The following is a 21,547-nucleotide window of genomic DNA, read 5'->3' as shown; positions in this document are numbered from 1 at the left end:
CAGACTTGGCTTCCTCGTATTTGTCTGAGACAGTCTTTTTTGCTGACTCGTAGGTATCAGAGGTATAGTCGGCGATATCCTGAGCCTTTTCCTTGACAGTGTCAGTGATGCTGTTGGCAGTGTTCTAAAGATTGACGCAAATGTGAAACTTAGCAACGGTGGTGGAGTAAAGAGTGGCGGAGCGCACTAAATACAAATGTCAAATTCGAACTACTGAAGTACCTTGGCGTCCTGTTTAGCGTTAGGCATGTTGTTTAATTGGTTGTTTCTGAAGTTAATTAGCTTGTGTTGTGATGCTTTGAGCTTTTGAGTTTGAATGAAAGATGGAATGACAAAGTGGTTGTTCACTATTTATAGTGTCCAAGTATCACCGAGATCGAGGAACCTTCAACATATGCCGCAATAATTGCAACGTGCAAACAGGTTTGAAACCTTATTAGTGACGAAGTTTAGTCAAACCAAAAGCTTTGCTTTGAGATAGCACGATGTAACAGATGGGGCATGTCATTTTATATAAGGAATCAATATGTATGGCGTGGAAGTGACTCGTTAACTCGTGGGGAGAACTTCGCCCACGTGTCTGCAAAAAAGCACAAGAATCGGTTTCAACTTTTCGTTGTAAAGAGCTACGACTCGTTTACACGTTCTAAATACTAAAATACTTCATCATCGCGTAGAATTAGACTGTAAGTCTTGTCGCTGAACAGATGGGAACCAAGAAAAACCCAAGACGAATAATGTAAAGTCGATTATTTTCAAACGACAGGATCATCCAATGATGGCCTTGAGACAGCATCGTATGACGGTGTGACTCATAAGACGGTGATGGTCAGTATGGCGAGCAATCTCCCCGCTCTGAACTACATGCAGCACCTGTTTTCAACATTCTTAGATACGAAATCAAGAACGCTGTTGCTGCTTGTCAAAACGGCTTGAACTACACCGAGGAATATGATGGCCGTCATTGGATTGTCAGATGTTAAGATAAAGTTGTTTGAAATTCTCGTAAACTCTCACTATCGCCCCAAAACTCGCCACATTTGACTAGAAGTCGTGGCATACTTTGGACCGTCTTTGGTGCTTCCCCAGTCAATGTACAATCGGTCGTTGTGGTGATTGTACTATGGTGCTTGGCCGACAATCTTCTTTGCCTTTGGCCTCACACTCAGCAACCATTGCAAATGAGAAACAACTCCTCGACAAACCTCTACATAACAATACTTCAAGCGGCCAGTATGCCCGCAGCATTCCTGATGCTGAATATGCGAATGAAGGCTGCGAAGGCCTTGGCCAAGGTGGACAGGCCCTGCACTGTCTGCACGATGTCTTATGCTGGTATTACTTGTTACATCCAGAGCTGCTATATAGGAACAACAAAGGAGTCTTAGCCAGTTCACAAAGGTCGTAACCGGTTGTTTTGTTGTAAGTGCACTGATGACGATTGCTGATTGACGATCCCTGCAAGACCGAGAGCCTCTCGTGGGACGTAGAGGCAAGCGGAGGATTGGCAAAGATAGCCAATGTGCCGGCTGATAAATGATTTTCTCTTCAGCAACAGATCTACTACGTAGCAACATCTAGGATAGAGCTTGCTTCCGTAGATACTTTCACATGTACAGCTAGAACAATATGATTTACAAATAAATGTTGGAATAAGTATAACGATACTCGGGTCTGGACGTTGTTGGCTGGCCTTTAGCAGCAAGTTTCTTATTGCAGACTGATTATACACCCTTTCACACGAGGTGACGTGTCACTCACGTGCAGCCCTGTATTGGAACGTCTCAGAACCGTCAGAACTGTTGCGGTCGCGTTCATTTTGTAGATGGGAACCTAAGGTCTCCTAACAAAATCGGGTGATATTTAACCACTTTATGTAGTTGGATTACAAAACCCCATGCTGCAAAACTGGACGATCAAAAATCTCGGTTTTCGGCAAAGCGTTCGCTATTTAGCAGCTGGCCCAAAATGACAAGCGGATATAAGGGAGTGGTGAGTAGTATCCTCGATACCCTTCCATGCCTCCATTGTTCGCATTTCGTCACCAGACATTTTCCACTCACTCACCAAATCGACCAATTCGTAGGATCCAAAAGGAACCACTGGAATAGATGCCGCTCCTCGAATCGCAAGTCCAGAAAAGAGCCAAGATGCAAACGATCAACGTCCCGTGCTTCCAGAACAATCCGCTAGTATGCACAATTTCAAAAAAACATCTTTCGAAGTTTTCCACTCAGGACGATCAGTTCTCCTCAAACAAATCACATTTTTCGACCAGATATCGTATCCAAATGGCTTTTACTCTGGATGGACAAGATCTTCTACAAGGGTTTGTGGTTGCCATGCTGATCGTGGGGTTCTGCAGTGTTGCTGACTTTGCATCTCGTTAGGATACAAGAACTCTCTTACCATAGACGACATGTACACAATCTCCTCTCGATTCAAAGTGCATGAACTAGTACGTGAATTCGACGGGATCTGGCACTCAGAGCTCGCAAGAAAACCGATGGAAGAGACCAAAAACAAGAAACCAAACGAGAAGGAGAATCTCGTTGTTGACGATGATGTAAAGCCGTCATTCTTCAAAAAGCTAATACCAAAAAACCCTATGCCACCAAAAGATCAAGTGTCGCTGAGTCGAGCATTGTTCCTTATGTGGTTTCCCAAAGCTTGGGATTGTGGTGTATACAAGTTTATTGGAGACGTTTGCCAATTGACCTCTCCGCTCCTATTGGCACAGGTAATTCGCACGTCGCTTGATCATTCTAAAATGAAGAGTCAGTAACATCATCGCTAGCATAGATCATAATATTCGTGCAAAAAAGTGCCACGTCTCCCAATCCCCCGCCTCTGTATATGGGTTTCGTTTGGGTCATAGTCCTGTTTGTTTTACAAATAATGTCAGCAGTATTCCAAAACAGGTTCCAAGTGCTTTCAGCTGGCCATGGTATGGCCGTCAGAGCTACCCTCACGAGTGTGGTTTATAAGAAAGCTTTACGATTATCCGCGGTGTCTAGACAAGAGTTCAATGCAGGTTAGTGTCGGAATACGAAACGAAAGATTGACTTGTATGCATATTTTGCATCTGTCGAAAAAAAATAATCGTCACTTTTTTTATAGGGAGGGTTACCAATATCATTGCTGCAGATTGCTCTCGTCTGGAAATGTTTGCTTCTAATTGTCATTTGCTCTGGACTGCGCCTATTATGTTGCTTGGCATTTTCATTGTTCTGTTCATTCAACTTGGGTGTGTTACTTTTAATGCACGTAATAACATACAGACACTAAATATCATCTTCAACTGTGTAGACCTGCTGCGGTCGCTGGATTTTTCCTTTTGATTGCCCTGCAACCCGTACAGGAACGAATGTGGAAACGACTTGCAGCCATCCGAAAACAGTCTGCTGGAATCACTGACCAGAGAGTTCGTCAAACGCAGGAAACCCTCAGCGGAATCCGTGTCATAAAGTGAGGAGTTCGAAAACAACATCACATTCAACCTTTCTTACTCATCTACCCTTGTGCTTTAGATTCTTTGCATGGGAAGTGCCCTTTTATACCCGGATCATGGAGCTGCGTCATCAGGAAATGAACCAAATCATTCGAACTTCTCTGACGAGAGCTTTGTTGCAATCAATTGCGTTCACATTCCCAGTGCTCTCAGCCTCAATATCCTTTATTATTTATGCTGTGACGACCCCGTATTTGGACCCATCCAGAATTTTTGCTGCAGTCAGTCTCTTTACGATGATGCGTTTTCCTCTCATGTACCTTCCTTTGGTGAGAGCACGGGACAATCAATTTTCACTAGCAAACAAAGGTGTCATTCTCAACGAGCAACTCATTCGACTGTAGGTTATTGCTGCATGGGCTGAAAGTGGTATCGCCATCGACCGTATATCTAGATTATTGCAAGCTGAAGAGGTTCAGAATCTACCTGTAACAGACCTCAACGCTCCAAGTGCTATACGAGTTACGAATGGAGAATTTATATGGGAAACTGAGCCTCCAGAAGTCGTAGCTAGGCGTGAAAGAGAAATGAAGGAAATGTTTAAAGGCGCTGGTGGTGGTAAATTCTTGGGCAAGAGCTTAGGAAATAAAGCTCAAGCAGCTCCAGTAGCAGCAGCCGAAGAGCGTAAAAAGAGAAAGTGGTTCCAGCGTAAAGAAGCTGACAAACCAGACGCTAAAGCTGGTGGAATACCAAAACGACTCAAACCTGAAATCGCCCCATTCAAGCTTGAAATCGATTTAGATATACCACGTAATTCTCTTGTGGCAATTGTCGGTGCAGTTGGGTCAGGTAACCAAATTTGCATTGGAAATATTTGAATTTTCAATATTAATCAAAACTCTAACTGTGAAATGTTTTGATCAGGCAAAAGTACTATTCTTAACTCGCTAATTGGAGAGTGCACTCGTATTTCTGGAAGCACTGTATTTGGTGGATCAGTTGGATATGCTGGCCAACAGCCTTGGATTCAGAATGCAACACTTCGAGACAATATTTTATTTGGAAAGCCTTATGATGCAGACCGATATTATCGCACGTTACATACGTGTGCTTTAGAAAAGGATATTGGGTATGTGTTCGAAGAACAATGCACCAGGTCTTCGTATTTTTGTTTCCTAATTATTATTTTTCCCGTCTGGCATTCATCATTAAAAAGGATGCTACCAGATGGTGATTTAACAGAAATTGGTGAAAAGGGGATCAATTTGAGTGGTGGTCAAAAGGCTAGAGTCGCTCTTGCTAGATTGGTGTACTTCGGTTCGGATATAGTGTTGATGGTACGATAATCGAAAGAATTAACCGAATTCAACAATTATCTCACTTTCTATTCTCAAAAAGGATGATCCTCTGTCGGCTGTCGATGGTGATTAGTTTAATGACGTTCCGCTCGTTCAAGCGAAAGCTGACCTTGGGTTCTTTTAGCTCATGTTGGACGATTCCTGTTTGAAAATTGTATCCTAGAAACCTTGAAAGACAAGACGAGAGTCTTGGTTACCCATCAGTTGCATTTCGTATCTAGAGCTGAATATGGTAACATTTCCACTGCCTACTGTATTCGCTTCCTTTTTTTGTCGTCTCAGTTAACAGTCTCTATGATATACATTAGTGATTGTCATGAAGGGCGGTAAAGTCGCTGAGAGAGGCACCTTCCAAGAACTCATGGATGCAAATGGAGAATTCAGTGAGCTCATGAAGTCGTATGGTGGTGTTGACGATAAGGAAGATGATGTAGAGGAGGTCATAGATGCTTCCATTACCGCTGGAAACACTGCTGCCAGAAAGAAGTCGCTCGATGGTGCCTTGACGCGGTATTCATATTGTTCACTCGTTGCTTTTTTGTTGTTCCTTACTCAAAATTTCTTGGAAACCTAGAATCTCTGACCAAGTTCAAAAGACAGCCAAAGCTGGTGCTGGAAATGGACTCATGGTGCAAGAAGACAAGGCGGTGGGAGCTGTATCGCTAAAAGTTTACTGGGTAAGCAAAAATTGCACCACCTAAAACGATTAATATCGGTACATGTACTCACACAATATATGGTATTAATAGGCATATGCTAAAGCAGCAGGAGGTTGGATATTTGTAGCACTTCTCGTCTTTATTATCATTCTAGTACAAGTCGTGTCTGTCGGAAACAACTTCTGGCTCACTATTTGGACAGATAACCGTACTCCTTGGTTGAACCAAAGTGGCTATATTGGAATTTATGTCATGTTTGGAATATTCCAATCCTTCTCGTGGTTTGGGTTCTCAGCCTTCATGGCTGTAGCCGGTAATCGAGCTGCAAGATCCTTACATCTTGGTGCTATTGAACGGGTGTTGTATGCTCCAGTCAGCTTCTTCGACTCCACACCCCTCGGTCGTATCATGAATCGATTGTCTCGTGATCAAGATCAATGTGACACTCAGTTGGTTGATGGAATCAGGATGTTTTTGAGTACCTTTTCTGGTGCCGTCAGGTAAATGGCTGGGTCTGCGCTTTTTGCTGGAACTGTCAATGAACAAATATTTTTCCTCTCTCTCATACACCAGTACCTTCATCTTGATTGTTTACGCAACACCTATATTCGCCGCTCCTCTGGTACCATTGCTAGGATTTTATTACCTGATTCAAAGTGTGTATAGAACGACTGCTCGAGAGCTCAAGGTGAGAATCTGTGAATGATGTCATCTACCTCTTTCACTTTCTTACTTTTTCTTCTTCAGCGTCTCGACTCAATCACTCGTTCTCCAATATATGCCAATGTTGGCGAGAGTCTAACGGGATTGTCTACAATTCGAGCCTACAATATGGAAAATGAATTCATCAAGTACGATGTGATGTCCAATCAAACCCGATGTCTGACTTTTGTTGCTGATGCCTCCTGTCTTATAGCAAAAATGAGGCATTTATTGACACCAACAACTCGGTCTATTATCTGACATTGTGTGCTCAGTATTGGTTGAGTATTCGTCTCAACTTTATGGGAGCCTTGTTGATGTTCTTTGCTGGTACTTTTGGTGTGACTGCTAGGGTGAGTCCATTGTTGATATCATGTGATACCTTTTCGTTTTTTTTTTTTTTCGAGCGAAGACTATATATTACGAAATGTATTTTGTTTCTTTTGCTCACCAACATCTTCCATCATTATAGGCAACAATCTCAGCAGCCTTACTCGGTCTTTCACTCTCATACGCATCATCAGTAACCCAAATGCTGTCGTGGTGTGTTCAACAATTCACCAATGTCGAATTGAATATGAACTCAGTTGAACGATTGAGTCATTACTCTCAATTGGAAGTCGAAGCTGCACCCATAAACCCTGATCATCGACCAAAACAAGGATGGCCACACACTGGAGAGATTAATATCAAGAATCTTCAACTCAAATATGGCAAAGATTTGCCATTGATTCTGACTGACGTGTCGATGAACATTAAAGATGGAGAGAAAATTGGAATTGTTGGACGAACCGGTATGTTACATTTGATATCTAGTACTATTGGTAATTTTTTTGTACCACGACTCACTCTCCATTTTCTAGGGTCTGGTAAATCTAGTTTGATGCAAGCGCTTTTCAGAATGGTGGAGCCATCGGCTGGAACCATCGAAGTAGATGGAGAAAACGTTCTCACTCTAGGACTGCATGACTTGAGAACTCGTCTTGCCATTGTAAGTTTTGCTTGATTCAGTTTGGTATAACGAACAAGCTCTTAACGTGCTTTACTTCCAAATTGCTAGATTCCGCAGGGTAAATAGACCCAACTTGTGACTGTTGCAACTTTGGCTATTCTTTTAACAGCATTCTTTGTTAGACCCGACCTTGTTCTCTGGAACAGTTCGATATAACCTCGATCCCTTTAACGAACATACTGATAATGATCTATGGGAGGCATTGGAGCGGTCATCTATGAAGGACAAGGTCTCTCAAATGGATGGTAAACTTGAAGCGAAAATCACTGAAGGTGGTGAGAATCTCTCTGTTGGTCAACGTCAGCTACTGTGTCTTAGCAGAGCTTGTTTGCGTAAACCTCGAGTGCTGGTCTGTGATGAAGTGACTTCCAATATTGATTACGAAACGTATGTATCTCTTCCTCTTATGTAGTAACTGTGAATTTAGCGTAACGCTAACCTCTCGTGTTAATCCTAGTGATGCAACTGTCCAAAGAGTACTAAGAGAAGACCTCGGAACTTCAACAGTGTTGACTATTGCACATCGTCTCAATACGATAATAGATTATGATAGAGTGCTAGTCCTTGATCAAGGTCGAATCGTCGAATTTGGTACGTAGTTCTCTGAAGTATTGAGTGTTGTTGAAATGTGAAACTGATTACTTGTGGATGTTATATTAGATTCTCCAAAATCACTCTTGTCTAACCCGGATTCTCAATTCGGAAAAATGGTTGATGAGACCGGGGATTTCAACAGTAAAATGCTTCGTGATCTGGCTTCGGCTGCCACAGCTTCTCCATCTGTTGTTGCTGCTGCTGTCCTGCAAACTTCTGATGTTGCCGATCAGCAAATGTAGAGCTGCTGCTGTCTTGCACACGTCAGATGTTGCCAATCAAAAAATGTAAAAGGACTCCTAGAGAACTTTTGAAACTGCATCTTGCAATCTGCCAACAAAACAAAAGAAAATATTTGATTATACCTAATTCCTACTGTCGCCTTTCTTAACAAATAAAGCTTGAGCAAGAAACAATGTTTGGTCCGAAGGCGTTTGATGTGATTTGTACGTGATCAGCATTCGAATGGGGCTTGGAATATGATCTACGATGCTTCCACGTGGTCCTTCTGTTGCAGCTGTCGGCAGCTGTGTCTCGAGGCGAGCACATTCAATTTTTCCACAAAACACCAACTTACATACCAAACTCAACTCAGAAACAGACAAATACAACCAGGATGAGTTCCCGAGGATTTGCGCGCCTAGCTCCAAGAATAAATAGATGTCATTCCATCCGTGTCAATCTCGTCCCTCCACGCAAACTCTCTCCAACATGTAGTACTCCATTACTACGATCATTTGTTGTATCAAGCACCGTCTTCCCTCCCTTCCCCATTGCTGCATCCGTCACATCACCATGCACGCTTAATGCTCTCAGTGTTGATGGAAGCTCTGGGAGAACTCTGACGACTGCATCAAGTGGTGCATCTACTGCTACTGCAGAAGAAAGTAAGGGATTTGGATGATGGATGAGGTTGACAGAGGTGTCTATATGTTTATTGGCATTAACATTCAATTTTTATTAGCTACCGATGTCGTAGATATTCATACAGTCGAAAGACTTGTTAATGGACAAGATAAGCAGGTAAGCTTGACCTCGCGGCCAATGTCAATTGCTGTAGCATCAGTGCAATATTATGCATCGGTTGGCCTGTCTCGTGTCGTATTTTCCTCCCCTGCCTTGTTAGACACGTTACATGTAACGGTCTAAGTTCCTCTTCTTTTGATTAGAATTTCTTTTTGATTGATGTAAGAGAACAAGACGAAGTCGAGCTAGGCATGATACCCAAATCGAAACACATTCCATTGGTAGGTTTTGTTTCTGTGTCCATTGCTTCACGAACTTGATGCTCAACACGCTCTTCACAACAGGGTGCTCTGGCTCGCTCTTTTGCTCTACATCCAGACGAGTTTCATAAACACCATGCCTTCCACAAGCCAGAGAAGCATGAGCACATCATCATGTATTGTCGTTCTGGTAAACGTGCTGGTGTAGCTCAAGATATTCTAAAACAGCTCGGCTATACAAAGTAAAACAGATGCAATTTTTTTATGCTGCGCCCTTTCGATGACTAACAACGCTCTTTGGTATTGTAGTGTGAAGAACTATAAAGGATCTTGGTCTGAATGGGTTCAGCAAGACACATCAGCAAAGAAACACACCAAGTAAAAAAACACAACTCTCATAACAACCCTTACAAGCACACAAAACCAATAAAACTCCTTAGCTTTGCACCATGAATACGTTTGAATAACTCTAAACACACTTGCCTAACTGAGACACGAAGGCATTTGAATTTGTTTACATTGAGGTCATCACAGATTACCGACTTTTTTTTTATTCATTCCCCTCCCAAAATCCGAGGAAAATCCCTTCCCCTCCATCTAAAGCATAAATACCGTCTCCACACGAGACGGTTCCCAACGACATTACATTTGTCTAACTTAAGCAATCAAGTTAAACATAGCAAGCATAAACACTCCCATACCACCAGCATTAGCAATCAGATGTCCAGCTCCTGATTTCGCTGCAGCGGTGGTCGAGTTTGCAGTATTGGTCGTATTTGTTGTCGTAGTATTAGTCCCATTGGTTGATAATCCAGTCAAGTTTTTAGCACAGACGGGGTCATTCAAGTTGATTAAAGACATACGGGTAAAGGTATATGTTACATTAGCTGGGTAAAAGTTGAGGAACGTCAAGTCCTTTATATGGGTCCAGTCGTATGCAGTTCCGTTAACGTTAGTGTTGAATGCTGAGAACGGGATGTTTACGTGTTGCTGGGTTCCATTAGGCGTGATAAAGCTCGTCAGGTTGTGATAACTCGAGTCTGGTGTGAGGGGAATTGTGGTGAGTGGGATTTGTGTGTAGTGCACAGGTGGTACTTGGGTACACCGACTTACCGAGTAATCGATCAACACAGTTGGGAGCCTTTTGTGTAAAGGCGATTTGGAAGTCAGAGTTGTTGGGGAAGATAAAGTCCATAGACACGTGTGTGTCTAACGAAAGATAATTACATAAAGTTAGAATGTGGACATCTTCAAATGCAGGAATGGGCTGGCTTACATGCTGTCGAGTTGAAACAAGCAAAAGGATCAAACTTGGCAAAGAAATATTGAACCGGGACGGGTAACGGAACGATTTTTCCTGTTCCGTTGTTGATAATGATTGGAGGAGTGCCGGCAAGTCCAACGCCTGTTGTGGATGTTGAGTTTCAGTCTACTTGTTTTGCAGATGACGTGGAATAAAGAGCTGATCCCAAGCTACTTCATATACACGAAACAATGCCAGAGAGAAAGTTTTCTGAGACAAGGCAATACTCACCTCCATAATCACCACCTAGGAGATCGTATATACGATCTGCACCAGCAGGGCCTATACACGAAAAACACAGAGTCTAAGCAATGTTCTTTGTTGGAATCTTTCAGTCACAGTGATTGCACCTGTTAATGGTCGAGAACCGTTTCCGGAACGGAAGTCATCGATCAGCAATTCACATTGCACTGGAGGGTTCGTAGCGTTGAAGGGAGTCGTTGGCTCCACAGACATGTTCACTACGAGTCACGTACAAGTTCGTTAGTATTGGGCGTGTGCAATTCCATAAAAGTTCCCGTTCTAACAGCCATACTTGGCCTTTGGACGAAGGTGATCAATTTTCCTTGTACAGCTGTCAGTGTTGCCACGACTACGGCGAGATTCAAGAAGGTACGCATCGCGCAGTTTTTATTGTAGCGATATGGACCTTTGTTTGGCTTTTTCGTCAGAGCTCGCACCTTTTAAAAAAAGGTGGTCTGGTTGGCCATAAGCCGTTCGCAGTCCGAAAGAAAAAAAGTTCTCACCGCTTTCCAATCCAACGTTCCATGGAGGGAAGAGAGGACAGAGAGGAAGGCCAAGTTCTCTGATCGAAGGCAGTAGTTTGTTTCTTCTTTCGGATGACTCACCAATGGGACGGACTGCTTTCTTAGATGGTGGTTTACATTTTTCCAAGCGGACGTCAAGCTGCAGTTCTAAGTCGATGTAAGGTGCTGGACGAGTATGGAGATTGAAATTTAATGATTCAAAAACCAACTTTGCTGTTTAGTATATGATTTGGTGCTGTGGATGAACGTGAAAATGGACGTGCGTCCTTCACACACATTGTGTTGCAACCCTCGTTATAGATTAGGTCAATCTCCTGTAATGCAAATCTTTTTCGCAACTTGGCTTCGATAAAACGGAAACGCCGTTTTGCAGCGATCGAAGTAATCTTCACGTAGAAATCAGTGTTCAAAAGATTGGACTGGTTTTTGGTATGTGATGCCAACTTCACAAACTGTTAAGAGCCATGGAATTATGACGATAGGAAACAATGATTTAGGTATTTCCATATCATTCCAGGGCCAGAAATTAATGTGGAGGAACTTGAGAAAAGAAAGGGACTTAACCCTCTTGAATCTTGAAGCGTTGACAGTCGAATGGTCGGCCTCCATTTAGACTTTCTAGAGTGAAGACTAAAATCACTTATAAGCTAAATCATCAATTATTGGCCTAGTATTTCCTTTTACTCTCCGCTCATCATTTACCAGAACTCAAAATCATACTCGCTTACTTAACATTGATGGACTTGATCAGAGCAGGACGTCCAAGCGGTGGAGGTGAATATTATACTATTCTTCGCTCATTCTATAATCATTCTTCTAACTCAATCCATCAGTCTCACTATCTCCAGCTGTTGATGACTCTGAAGAACAAGCTTACAGGCAACGAACTGAAGCTGGTACACCTTCAAGCCTTTTTTGGATGATATGATCATCAAGCTCATCATCCCTTTGTCATTTATCTTTTCAGCACGAGCAGAGTCTGAAGTCATCAGACGCGACATCGAAGCGCAAGAAAAGACTGTGGCTGCTTTATCTGCACAAGATGAGAACTTGGAATATCATTTGTCAAGGTATGAGATTATGAAATGATCATGTTTTGATTTTGCAATGACACTGATCGGATGCTCACATTAGTATTCGAACCTCAATCGCAACGTCATGGAAGTCGTCCAACTCAAACAATCAGAAAGTTTTTAAGAATCTTGTTGAGACTCATGCTCTCGAGTACGTTGCATCATATCTACCGCGTGCTCAAATTGTGCTGTACAAACATTTCGATCACCAACAGACGCAATCATCGAATCAAGTTATCAGCACTTCAAATCAAGACTCGAGTTGCTACTGATTGTTATTCATTCTTGGTACAATCTCGTGAACGTGAATTGGATCAAGACGCTGTTGATGCTTGGGTAAACCAAAAGTGTGAAGGAGTAGACCAGTTCATTGGTATGTACCAGCCTGAAGAGAGTCTTTTCTACTTTAACATACCTTCCTTCATGACTCAGGAGAGCTACAAGCAAAAGGAGAAGAGTGGCTTGAGATTGATTATCGTGGACTGTTGGCTTCGAATGAACAAGACATGTTGGGTTGTAAGTACAACATACTGAAAGCCGAAAAAGGGCGTTTTATGCATGACTCAAGACAAATATTTATCAATATCTTCTAGCCATGTCATTGATGCAACCACTTGCAAATGACGAACACGATGAGATGGAAGTAGTGCATGATCAAAGTCTCACAGATCTCATTCAAACCTATCACAAACTGGAAGGCGACATCAAGGAGCTAGAAGAAGAAGTCGCACGTCTGGAATTGGCTATTCAAGAACAAGAATTTGCTCGTCTTGCTCTGTCTCGTCGTGGACACTGAAGTTGAGTGTACCAACATATTCTTGTTCTCTGAAACTTATTCTTGTTTGTTGAAACTATGTACTATTGTATGCCTTTTCATTAACTACAAATCAAAATCAATGGCGACCTCTACCACCACCTCTACCACCACGAGTTCCTCCGCGACTTCCACCACGTCCTCCTCCACGTGATGACCCGTGACTGCTTTTACCCCTCTTGAATGAAGTTTTTGAATTATTACGTTCTTCATCATCTCGTCCATCATGATCTGCTTGCCCGTCATCGTCACCACCGTGACCACGTTTCTTTGTCTTGCGATCAGACGAGTCTTCCTTCATTTGAATATGAGCCATACGAACAGCTTCAGCGACACGTTCTTGTAGTAACAAGACAGCATCTTTGCCGCCTGGTAGTGGGAACTCTTCGAGTTTTCTGGATAGAGTGTGTTCGATTCTCTGAAAGGGTTCTACGTCATACCTGTTTTTAAAAGCGAGAAAAAGATTTCAGAATGTAGAGAGATAGTGACGGTAACACTGCAAACCCAAACTTACTGCGTAACCAACGTAACAGATTTCCCAGCTTTACCAGCACGAGCTGTACGTCCCACCCGATGAATATAATCCTTACTACTCATAGGCACATCATAGTTTATAACCACATCAACTCCCGGAATATCCAAACCACGAGATGCGACATCGGTAGCAATCAGTATATTACGGCCTCCAGATTTGAACTTGTTCAGAGCACCCAATCGTTTCGTTTGCGGCATTTGACCGTGCAGACAGACAGCCGGGAAGCCCAAATTACGTAACATGAGGGCTAGTTTCTGCGTTGTTGATACTGTTGTGGTGAATACAATGACTGTTTGGCCTGTTATTTCGTTTAAGAGGTATGCGAGATGAACTTCCTTGTGTTTGAATGGGAAGAAGAGGTAGTATTGGAGGAGGGTTGATACGGTCGAATACCTTGAAGAAATGGTTGTGAGTGTCGGTTTCAAAGGAATGCATAAAATCAACCATCTGATGTTATCATGACACTCACTTGGTATCAACAGACACCTTCACCGGATCAACCAACGACGCCCTCTGCAACTTCTCCACCTTGCTAGTCATGGTAGCAGAAAACAGATACGTATGACGCTCTCTAGGAACAACCTTCAAGATCTTTTCAATCTCAGTCCCAAAATCCATATCCAGCAACCGATCAGCTTCATCCATGACCAGATATTTGAGACTCTTTAGCGAAAACCCTTTTGTAGTTTCTAAATGATCGACTAGACGACCGGGAGTAGCGACGATTATGTGTGGTTTCTTGCCTAGAGCGATAGATTGAGCCATCATGTCCATTCCACCGACAATGACGGCACATTTGACGCCCATGACTACTCCTAGACCTTCCATTTGTTCTGCTATTTGGAAGGCTAATTCACTAAAAAACGAGCATTATGTTAAGAGTCTTGAACAAAAAACCTGTCTGCACTCTCCTTGGATCTCATACCGAGTAGGAGCCAGCACAACGGCAAAGAAAGGCTGTGGAGCCTCCCATAAGGACTGTAATATCGGTATTCCGAAAGCGGCTGTTTTGCCTGATCCTGTTTGAGCTAGCCCAATAACATCTTGACCTTTTTTGACACAAAAAAAAAAGTTAATGATTTGTCTAACTCGATCGATTTGCAATGTATACCTCTCAAAGCAGTTGGAATGGCTTCCTTTTGTATATCAGTAGGACCTTTGAAGCCTAATCTTGTACATGCTTCACAGAGTTGGGGGATGACACCCTAGCGGAAAAGTTGTGAAATTTAGATCTAAGCGAAAGTTTCAAGAATAAGCGAAAAGGAAGAAGTTACCAACGATGCAAATGTAGCAATAGGTTCAACGTTGGGAACTTCGGTCTCGGTCTCTTCTGCGCTCATTGTTTGCTAACTTTGCGACCGGCTTTGAGGTTTGGAAGTCCTCAGGACTTTGAGGACTTCCAGCTAACTTCTAGAGAGAGGGACACCCGTTCTTCTTCAGATTTGCAATACAATGCTGATAATGAGTACGTTAACGTGAAATCAACGCTGGTGTTCTCGCATCTCGCTTGTTGACCCATTTCCATTTTAAAAATACCGATATTTTGCGCTCCCTTGTATACAAACGAAACCAAATAATATACAACAATACAACACCCTTCCGTATCTAGACCTCTTCGATACCCACCTTTACTACACAAAACAAAAGAGTCAAACAATCCGCAGGAATTGCCACCTCGTGCAAGCACGAGTCCAACTTACACTGAGCTCCATTAAACTGGCTTAAAAGGCCAAAGGTCATTGACACCATTGTTGACATCAGCCAAGAGATTGACACAAATCTTGTTTGCATCATAGTGAGATAACTTGTATGCTTCTTTACGAGAGAGACGATCCTTTCCTCGGACTCGCAAGTCCTTGGCCATGTTGGCAAGCCCACCAATCTTTTGCTTGATTTCTTCATACATCATATCCATTCGAATCCTTGCGTAAATGACTCCAGCCTACAAGACAAAAGCAAGAAACATGAAACATACGACGTTGAATACCTTGAAGGTCAAGTAACCACTACAACCAATATTAACGTACTTCGTCCAGAGGTTCAGTAAGAATTGGTTCACCCAAAGCATTCAAAGGTGGAGATGGTATCACGGGAATAGGACGAGCCGCGTTGTTGGTAGTATTAGCAGGTTGAGTACCAACACCAATGCTGCTACTAGGTGTAGTTCCATTGGCGATTCGAGGCTTCTTGGGGTCCTTTGCATCCTTGCTGCTTGGAGGATTTGCAGGTCGTTTTCCAGCACTCTTTGAGCTTGAACCTGTAGTGGAACCAGGAGGTGCTGGTGGTGGTACGGGAGCATCTGCATAGAGAGCAAGACGTTCCTTGATGGAAGTTCAAGTGTTATTATCACTGTATGGGAGTCGCTTTTTTGGGTGGTCTATCACACATACCTTTGTAAAATATGATTCCATGAATTCGGCAACATCTGAAGTAAATTTCGTTCGTTTTGCTTTGAATGTATTATAAATCTCCTACAAAGTAGAGGAAAATAGTTAAGAAATCGATCAGTTCGTTTGTTGTTCCGCATCTTTTGTCTCATGTTGACAGGAAACAGCTCGATTCACACAAACCTTCTTCTTGACATCAGAGAACAAGAGGAATGGAGCCAACTTTGTTTGTTTGCTAGATTTCTATCGAGCAAAAGACATATCAAAATGAGTCTTGTTTATGTTCAAGTGCGAAGTTTACCTGTCAACTTACAAGCGAGTAGCGTAAATACAGCTTGCCACCTTCTCCAATAATATAATGATCTGGAGGTACAGCCGAGATAACGACATTTCCTACTTTGCTCATGACCTCTGGTTCAGTAGTTGTTGGTCCATTTCCGTCAACAATAATAGTGGTTGTTCCGATTGTATGCCTTCTGTTGACTCCACTAGCACCAAACTCGACCATATCGTTCATGAATTGTATAGATGGCTTGATTTCCGAAGACTGGGTCTGCTTAACAGGAGCGGCAGGAGGTGGTTGTGGTGTTGCGTCGCCGCGAGTTGATTGTGCTTGTTGAATGATTATGGGGTCGTCTGTGGGAGTTAGAACTTGAGTATCTTCGGTGGACTCGTCCATGGCCATGCTCGTTTCCTCGCCTATATGAAATAGATTTGCTAGCATCTTTTGCATGGGGGCTGCTGTGTTATGTTTTATGTGCTTTTGGGAGTTTGGGAGAAATGAGCACCAGAGGCAAAAACTCGTGCATTCGTAAAGTTCGATATCCATTCACTCATACTTTGACATCTATAAGCCGCTAGACACGTCCGTTATCTCGAACGACCATCAAAAATACGTGTCTTCAAAATCTCAACTTCAGGTCTGCTCGCGCTGGACATTCAAACTCAAAAATGGGGAAGGAGAAAGGAAGACGGCAGGTTCTCTTCCACTCCTGGATGTAATCTCAAGTGCATATGTAGCTGGAGGTGAGAGTTGTCGATTCCAAACACAAAAAAATGAAATTCACAGCGGATCTGCTTCGCATCCAAAAGACCTACATAAAGATAAAGGCTCAGTCTGGCCCCAAGAGCTGCAAATATTCAATCTGTACTACGAAGGACGTCATAATCCTTAGTCGTCATGCAATCAAGCACACCAAAACCCGACGCCTTTCATACACGTAGGCGCTCTTATCAACAACTTAAACCAGAGAGCAGAACAATATATACCAAAAATAACAGCTTTAGCAACATTCAAATTACATCTCCTCATTCTTCTTCCTTGGCTTTGGAGGTTGCTGCATCATAGGGTTTGTCAGAGGATTTGTCACGATGCAACGGTTCCTCCAACTTCTCAGCCTTCATATCTCAAACAAGCGCTTCCTTCTTGGGGTCGATATGACTTCCATGCTTTTCAGCCTCATCGGCGAGCTGATATATTAGCGTATTGGTTGAATAAAAACACACTCAAATTGCTCATCGTCTCTTTGAGAGTCTTGCCATCTCTGCAGCATGTACAAGGGCAGTATGTGATGCTGTAGGATTGCGAGCAGTAGCCTAATATCGGGTATTGTGAGCGAACGGTGCTCTTCCTTGAAACCAAATGTGATTTCTGATACCATGGTTTATAATGCCATCTTGATACTTTGATTATGCTGTAGGTATACAGAAACTCAGGCTCCAATCTCGATACCTTGTATTCGGTAGGCCCTACTCCAACTGGAAGCTGACTATTTGGGATCATTGTTTTTTGATCGACAGTTCAGATGTTGCATTTTAGTGAATATTGTCTCCAGCAACCACGTACAGGTTTGAATTGTGGCTCTTTCTTGTAGTGTGATCGAGTTCCAGAGGGCATTTGTGAATGACGTATTCTTGCTTGTTTCAAGGCATCTAAGAATGAAGAGGCTTGATTGCAGTAGATGGTGAAGGAAATCACGTCGAGGGACGTAGAAGATCCATCAGGTCTCTCGTGTTGGGTTTCCATGCTGTTGTCATGATTTTACTTGGTGGCCAGATCAACACACCAAGATACAGCACATCAAGCTTGGGAAGCAAGGGGGCGACAAGAGTGGGATTGTGTCAGTCGTTTACGGTGGAAATATGCACTAAATATATGGTTAATGTTCAAATTTTACTGAAAGTTTGTCGGTTGGATCTTTAGCGAGGCTTGGTTTGGTAAGCAAACACGAGTTCACATCATCGGTTGGTGTGTCTCATGGAAAAACCTGATGCTAATGATATAGCATACAATTGAAGGGTGGCAAGATAGACAGCATGTCTGTGCATGATGTGGCTAGTCCAATTCCCATCAAAAGATCTCCATTGTCATCTTCAGTTTGGCAGGAAGACACCATTGGCAATTTTGATGGTCCAAAGGAATCTTGTTTAGAACGGGAAGCGAGCTCCAGCAGTAATGACAGTACACAGCCATCTACTCCAAGTTATCCAAGTCAGGAGTCTCTGTCTGTTGACGTGGAACAGAAATCTTCCTCGCCGGAATCTTCTCAAGGTATACCCACATGTCAATTTGAAAAACTTTTGCGGTGATAGTGGTGTTAATCAGTACTTGTTGCTAACGAGCAACGTGCTTATCGTGTTTAGGATCTCCGCGCATCTCGCCCTTGAAGAGTTTGTTCGCCAATATGTTAAACACTTCTCCAACTGATGTCCAACGTTCGCCGCCTGGAAGCCCACAAGCGCTGGCACATAGTATAGTAGATACCGATTCTGATTCAGATGGCGGTGAACTGACGCGGAACACCATCCGGGGCTCGTCAGATTCCATTCGCACAAATAACACGGTTTTTGGTGATCTTCGCAGAACCTTGTCAAAATCACGTCTTCTTAGTAAAGATAGCTCGTCTTCGTCTCCTCCCCCTCTCGTGAAAACGCCTTCAATGTCCCTCTTTCAACACTTCTTCCAGCAAAACACACTCCATCACACGAATTCCCACCCACATCGTATGATACGAACTGGATCGGTTCCAGTGTTGATGGAAAATAATAGTAACAATAGTAGTTATAATGCTGCGCCCATCTCCTCCCCACCTTCTAGAACCGCACGTGGTCGTGGTCCAATAGCAACACCACCTTCACCTGTCGCAACTCCATCACCAAGCTCTCCTCCGTCACCAATAGAAAATAGAAGTAGTAAGAGCCCACCGCCAATCATGAGACCCCGAGCTAGGAGTCGTCATGGCCGTCTCGATGATTTGAGGAACGAACGCACAATTCGTCGATCGGCATCAGAATCAAACCTGTCATTAAAGTATGGTGTTTTGGAAGATCGGGTGATTGGACGAGGTGCTAATGCAGTAGTCAAGGTATCTCATAAAGAAGATCAAGTCCTCCATACTGAAACTCTATATGCCATCAAAGAGTTTGCTAAACCGAAAAGTAAAGAATCAGAAAAAGACTACATGAAGAAAGTCGCTGCTGAATTCACAATCGGTAGGTCCCTGATCATCTTTCAAATCTTGTTAGATACTGTATTCTCAAACATCCAAATCTATTAGGCTCAACTCTTCATCATCCAAACGTTGTTGAGACTGTAGATTTGATTACAACCAAGGAGGGTGTGTGGGAGGTTATGGAATACTGCAGTGGTAAGTGAAAATACTTGGAAGTCAATTGTTTCCAATCGATCTCGACGCAGGCAGTTTTCCTTACACACCAAGTTTACCGACAACCAGGTGGCGATCTCTGTACTATGATTCAAGACAACGCTATTGAGCCCTCAAAGGCTGACGTGTACTTTGCTCAATTGATACATGGAGTAGCATACATGCATGCTATGGGTGTAGCCCATCGGTAAGCATGGAACGATCATACACTGCTCAATTTTTTTGTGCGATGTGAGTTTGACCTCGATCTCCACGTTCTGTAGAGATCTGAAACCTGAAAACTGTAAGTTGCATTCCCATTACTCTCTATCGTGCATTTGCATGCATTCGATCTGCACAATTTGTTCACAACTCATAATTTGCATTAGTAATGTTGGATGCAAAGGGATGTCTCAAAATCACAGACTTTGGAGAAGCTGAAGTCTTTCAAGGTCCATTTGGAAGTACTCCTCAAATGTCCAAGAGGCATGTAGGAAGTGCTCCATATATGGCTCCTGAAGAGTTCACCAAGAATGAGTTTGATCCAAGGTCGGTGGATATTTGGGCTTGTGGAATAATGTAAGTTGCCGTTTGGTTTTAATCCGTTTTGTTTTTCGAGCTGTCACTTGGGTCCAGACTCTTCTCGAATTACCTTCGCTGCATGCCAAAGGAAAAGAACTTTGTTGCGAGTCTTTTAGAACAAGGGCCTTTCTAAAGAGCAGCCGAGCTTCCATCCACACCGCTAACATTGCTTTATCGAACTAACAGATACCTTGCAATGGTTCACAATCGTATACCGTGGCCACAACCAACAATGGACGACCCTTGTTACAAGTACTATGTCAAGCACCGAGACGACCATAAATTTCCGCCCATAGAGAATCTCAGTCGAGGTCCTCGAGAACTGATACACCACATGCTGAATCCTGACCCGTCCAAAAGGGCATCCATGTCTGAAGTACGAGATCATCCCTGGTTTAGGTCGATAGAATGTCTCGCCTTAGAAGGGTCAGACTGTGGTGCTAATACCGGTGTTGCTCACCCTGAAGCCCTTTATATAAATCGACATCATAACCATAGTCATGCTAGTGCTATTATATCTGAAAATTCAAGGTTAAAGCCTGATACCTCTATTGCTGGTGATGATACCAAGGAGTCCAAGGAGAATCATCAAGTCGCTGCTCCCGCTTGAGCTGTAAGTAATAGTTTTGGAGGATGCAAGTTGGTTCGGAAAAAGGTTATATTTGATGGAGTCCGAAATCGCGGACATGTTTTGCTTTGTGTACACATGGAAATAGTTGAAATAGTTTTGAACCGTAGTTTTGTGGCAAGAAAATAGAATGAATATGTTAACACTTCAGTGTCTTCGCATCAGTCTGTTTTCTTGTTAAGGCTTGTCTCCACCGTTGGATCTAACCAAACCAATCACCTAGATCGCATGAATGATCTCATCTGCTATTTTTGCTGTCGAGACACGCTCTACCAAAAAAAACCCACGTACAATCTCGTCGCCTCGTGCCAAAAATGACTTAAGTCTCGCAGCAAGATTGAGACACTGCCACACAATCGTTGGGCCTAGATCTTTCGAGTGAGCATCAGATCTATTAAAGTGACTACACATTGAGCGATCGTACAGTCGTTCCAACGAGTAGTAGCGAGCATGTGCATGACATGCTGGCTGATATAGTATGGAGGGCTGGAATCAGTGCTAAGAAAGAAGCTCCCACTGCTTTCCTCGGTGACTCGAACACTTCCGCCGATGGAAAAGCAACAGATGGTAAACGACCAGCCGATATTATGCTATATAATTGGAATAGGGACAAACACGCCTGTCTAGACGTAACAGGAGTATCCCCATTAGCCCAAATCAGGCTTGAGCTGCTACTGCGGCGGCTGAGGAAAAATGTGGAAAACACGCTGAACCTTGTACACGTCACGGCATGCAAATGAGGGCAAATATATATTTGGGAGGGTGGGGTTTGCCATTAAGAAGGGTTTGGCTGTACAATTAGTAGCCAGGTT

General features: G+C 43.0%; 4 protein-coding genes across 4 annotated transcripts; 2 read left to right on the top strand and 2 right to left on the bottom strand.

Annotated features, from left to right (window-relative positions):
- Window positions 1-1,968: 1,968 nt before the first annotated feature.
- SmJEL517_g04837 (uncharacterized protein) lies at window positions 1,969-8,018 on the top strand (the record flags this gene model as incomplete). Its single annotated transcript, XM_031170765.1, has 25 exons — window positions 1,969-1,992; window positions 2,087-2,192; window positions 2,279-2,329; window positions 2,391-2,740; window positions 2,803-3,034; window positions 3,121-3,247; window positions 3,310-3,468; window positions 3,531-3,780; window positions 3,856-4,300; window positions 4,376-4,580; window positions 4,668-4,788; window positions 4,850-4,874; window positions 4,934-5,041; window positions 5,118-5,319; window positions 5,384-5,486; window positions 5,559-5,968; window positions 6,042-6,156; window positions 6,216-6,319; window positions 6,385-6,523; window positions 6,643-6,964; window positions 7,034-7,161; window positions 7,231-7,240; window positions 7,305-7,569; window positions 7,640-7,773; window positions 7,843-8,018. 25 exons carry the CDS (start codon window positions 1,969-1,971, stop codon window positions 8,016-8,018), a joined length of 4,311 nt encoding a protein of 1,436 aa, XP_031023236.1.
- A 1,641-nt stretch (window positions 8,019-9,659) lies between these two features.
- SmJEL517_g04836 (uncharacterized protein) lies at window positions 9,660-10,925 on the bottom strand (the record flags this gene model as incomplete). Its single annotated transcript, XM_031170764.1, has 6 exons — window positions 9,660-10,042; window positions 10,116-10,211; window positions 10,279-10,407; window positions 10,537-10,587; window positions 10,656-10,766; window positions 10,841-10,925. The coding sequence occupies 6 exons, from the start codon at window positions 10,923-10,925 to the stop codon at window positions 9,660-9,662; spliced, it is 855 nt and encodes a 284-aa protein (XP_031023235.1).
- A 2,113-nt stretch (window positions 10,926-13,038) lies between these two features.
- SmJEL517_g04835 (uncharacterized protein) lies at window positions 13,039-14,834 on the bottom strand (the record flags this gene model as incomplete). The annotated part of the gene is made up of 6 exons (XM_031170763.1): window positions 13,039-13,399; window positions 13,474-13,887; window positions 13,964-14,350; window positions 14,420-14,543; window positions 14,606-14,699; window positions 14,769-14,834. The coding sequence occupies 6 exons, from the start codon at window positions 14,832-14,834 to the stop codon at window positions 13,039-13,041; spliced, it is 1,446 nt and encodes a 481-aa protein (XP_031023238.1).
- Window positions 14,835-18,197: 3,363 nt separating this feature from the next.
- Window positions 18,198-20,717, top strand: SmJEL517_g04834 (uncharacterized protein; the record flags this gene model as incomplete). Its single annotated transcript, XM_031170762.1, has 7 exons — window positions 18,198-18,432; window positions 18,525-19,373; window positions 19,439-19,528; window positions 19,616-19,733; window positions 19,810-19,829; window positions 19,915-20,104; window positions 20,294-20,717. 7 exons carry the CDS (start codon window positions 18,198-18,200, stop codon window positions 20,715-20,717), a joined length of 1,926 nt encoding a protein of 641 aa, XP_031023237.1.
- Window positions 20,718-21,547: the final 830 nt, after the last annotated feature.

Source organism: Synchytrium microbalum (assembly GCF_006535985.1).
Source record: "Synchytrium microbalum strain JEL517 chromosome Unknown SmJEL517_scf0037, whole genome shotgun sequence".
NCBI lineage: Eukaryota > Fungi > Chytridiomycota > Chytridiomycetes > Synchytriales > Synchytriaceae > Synchytrium > Synchytrium microbalum.
This window is presented reverse-complemented; position numbering and strand designations above follow the sequence as displayed.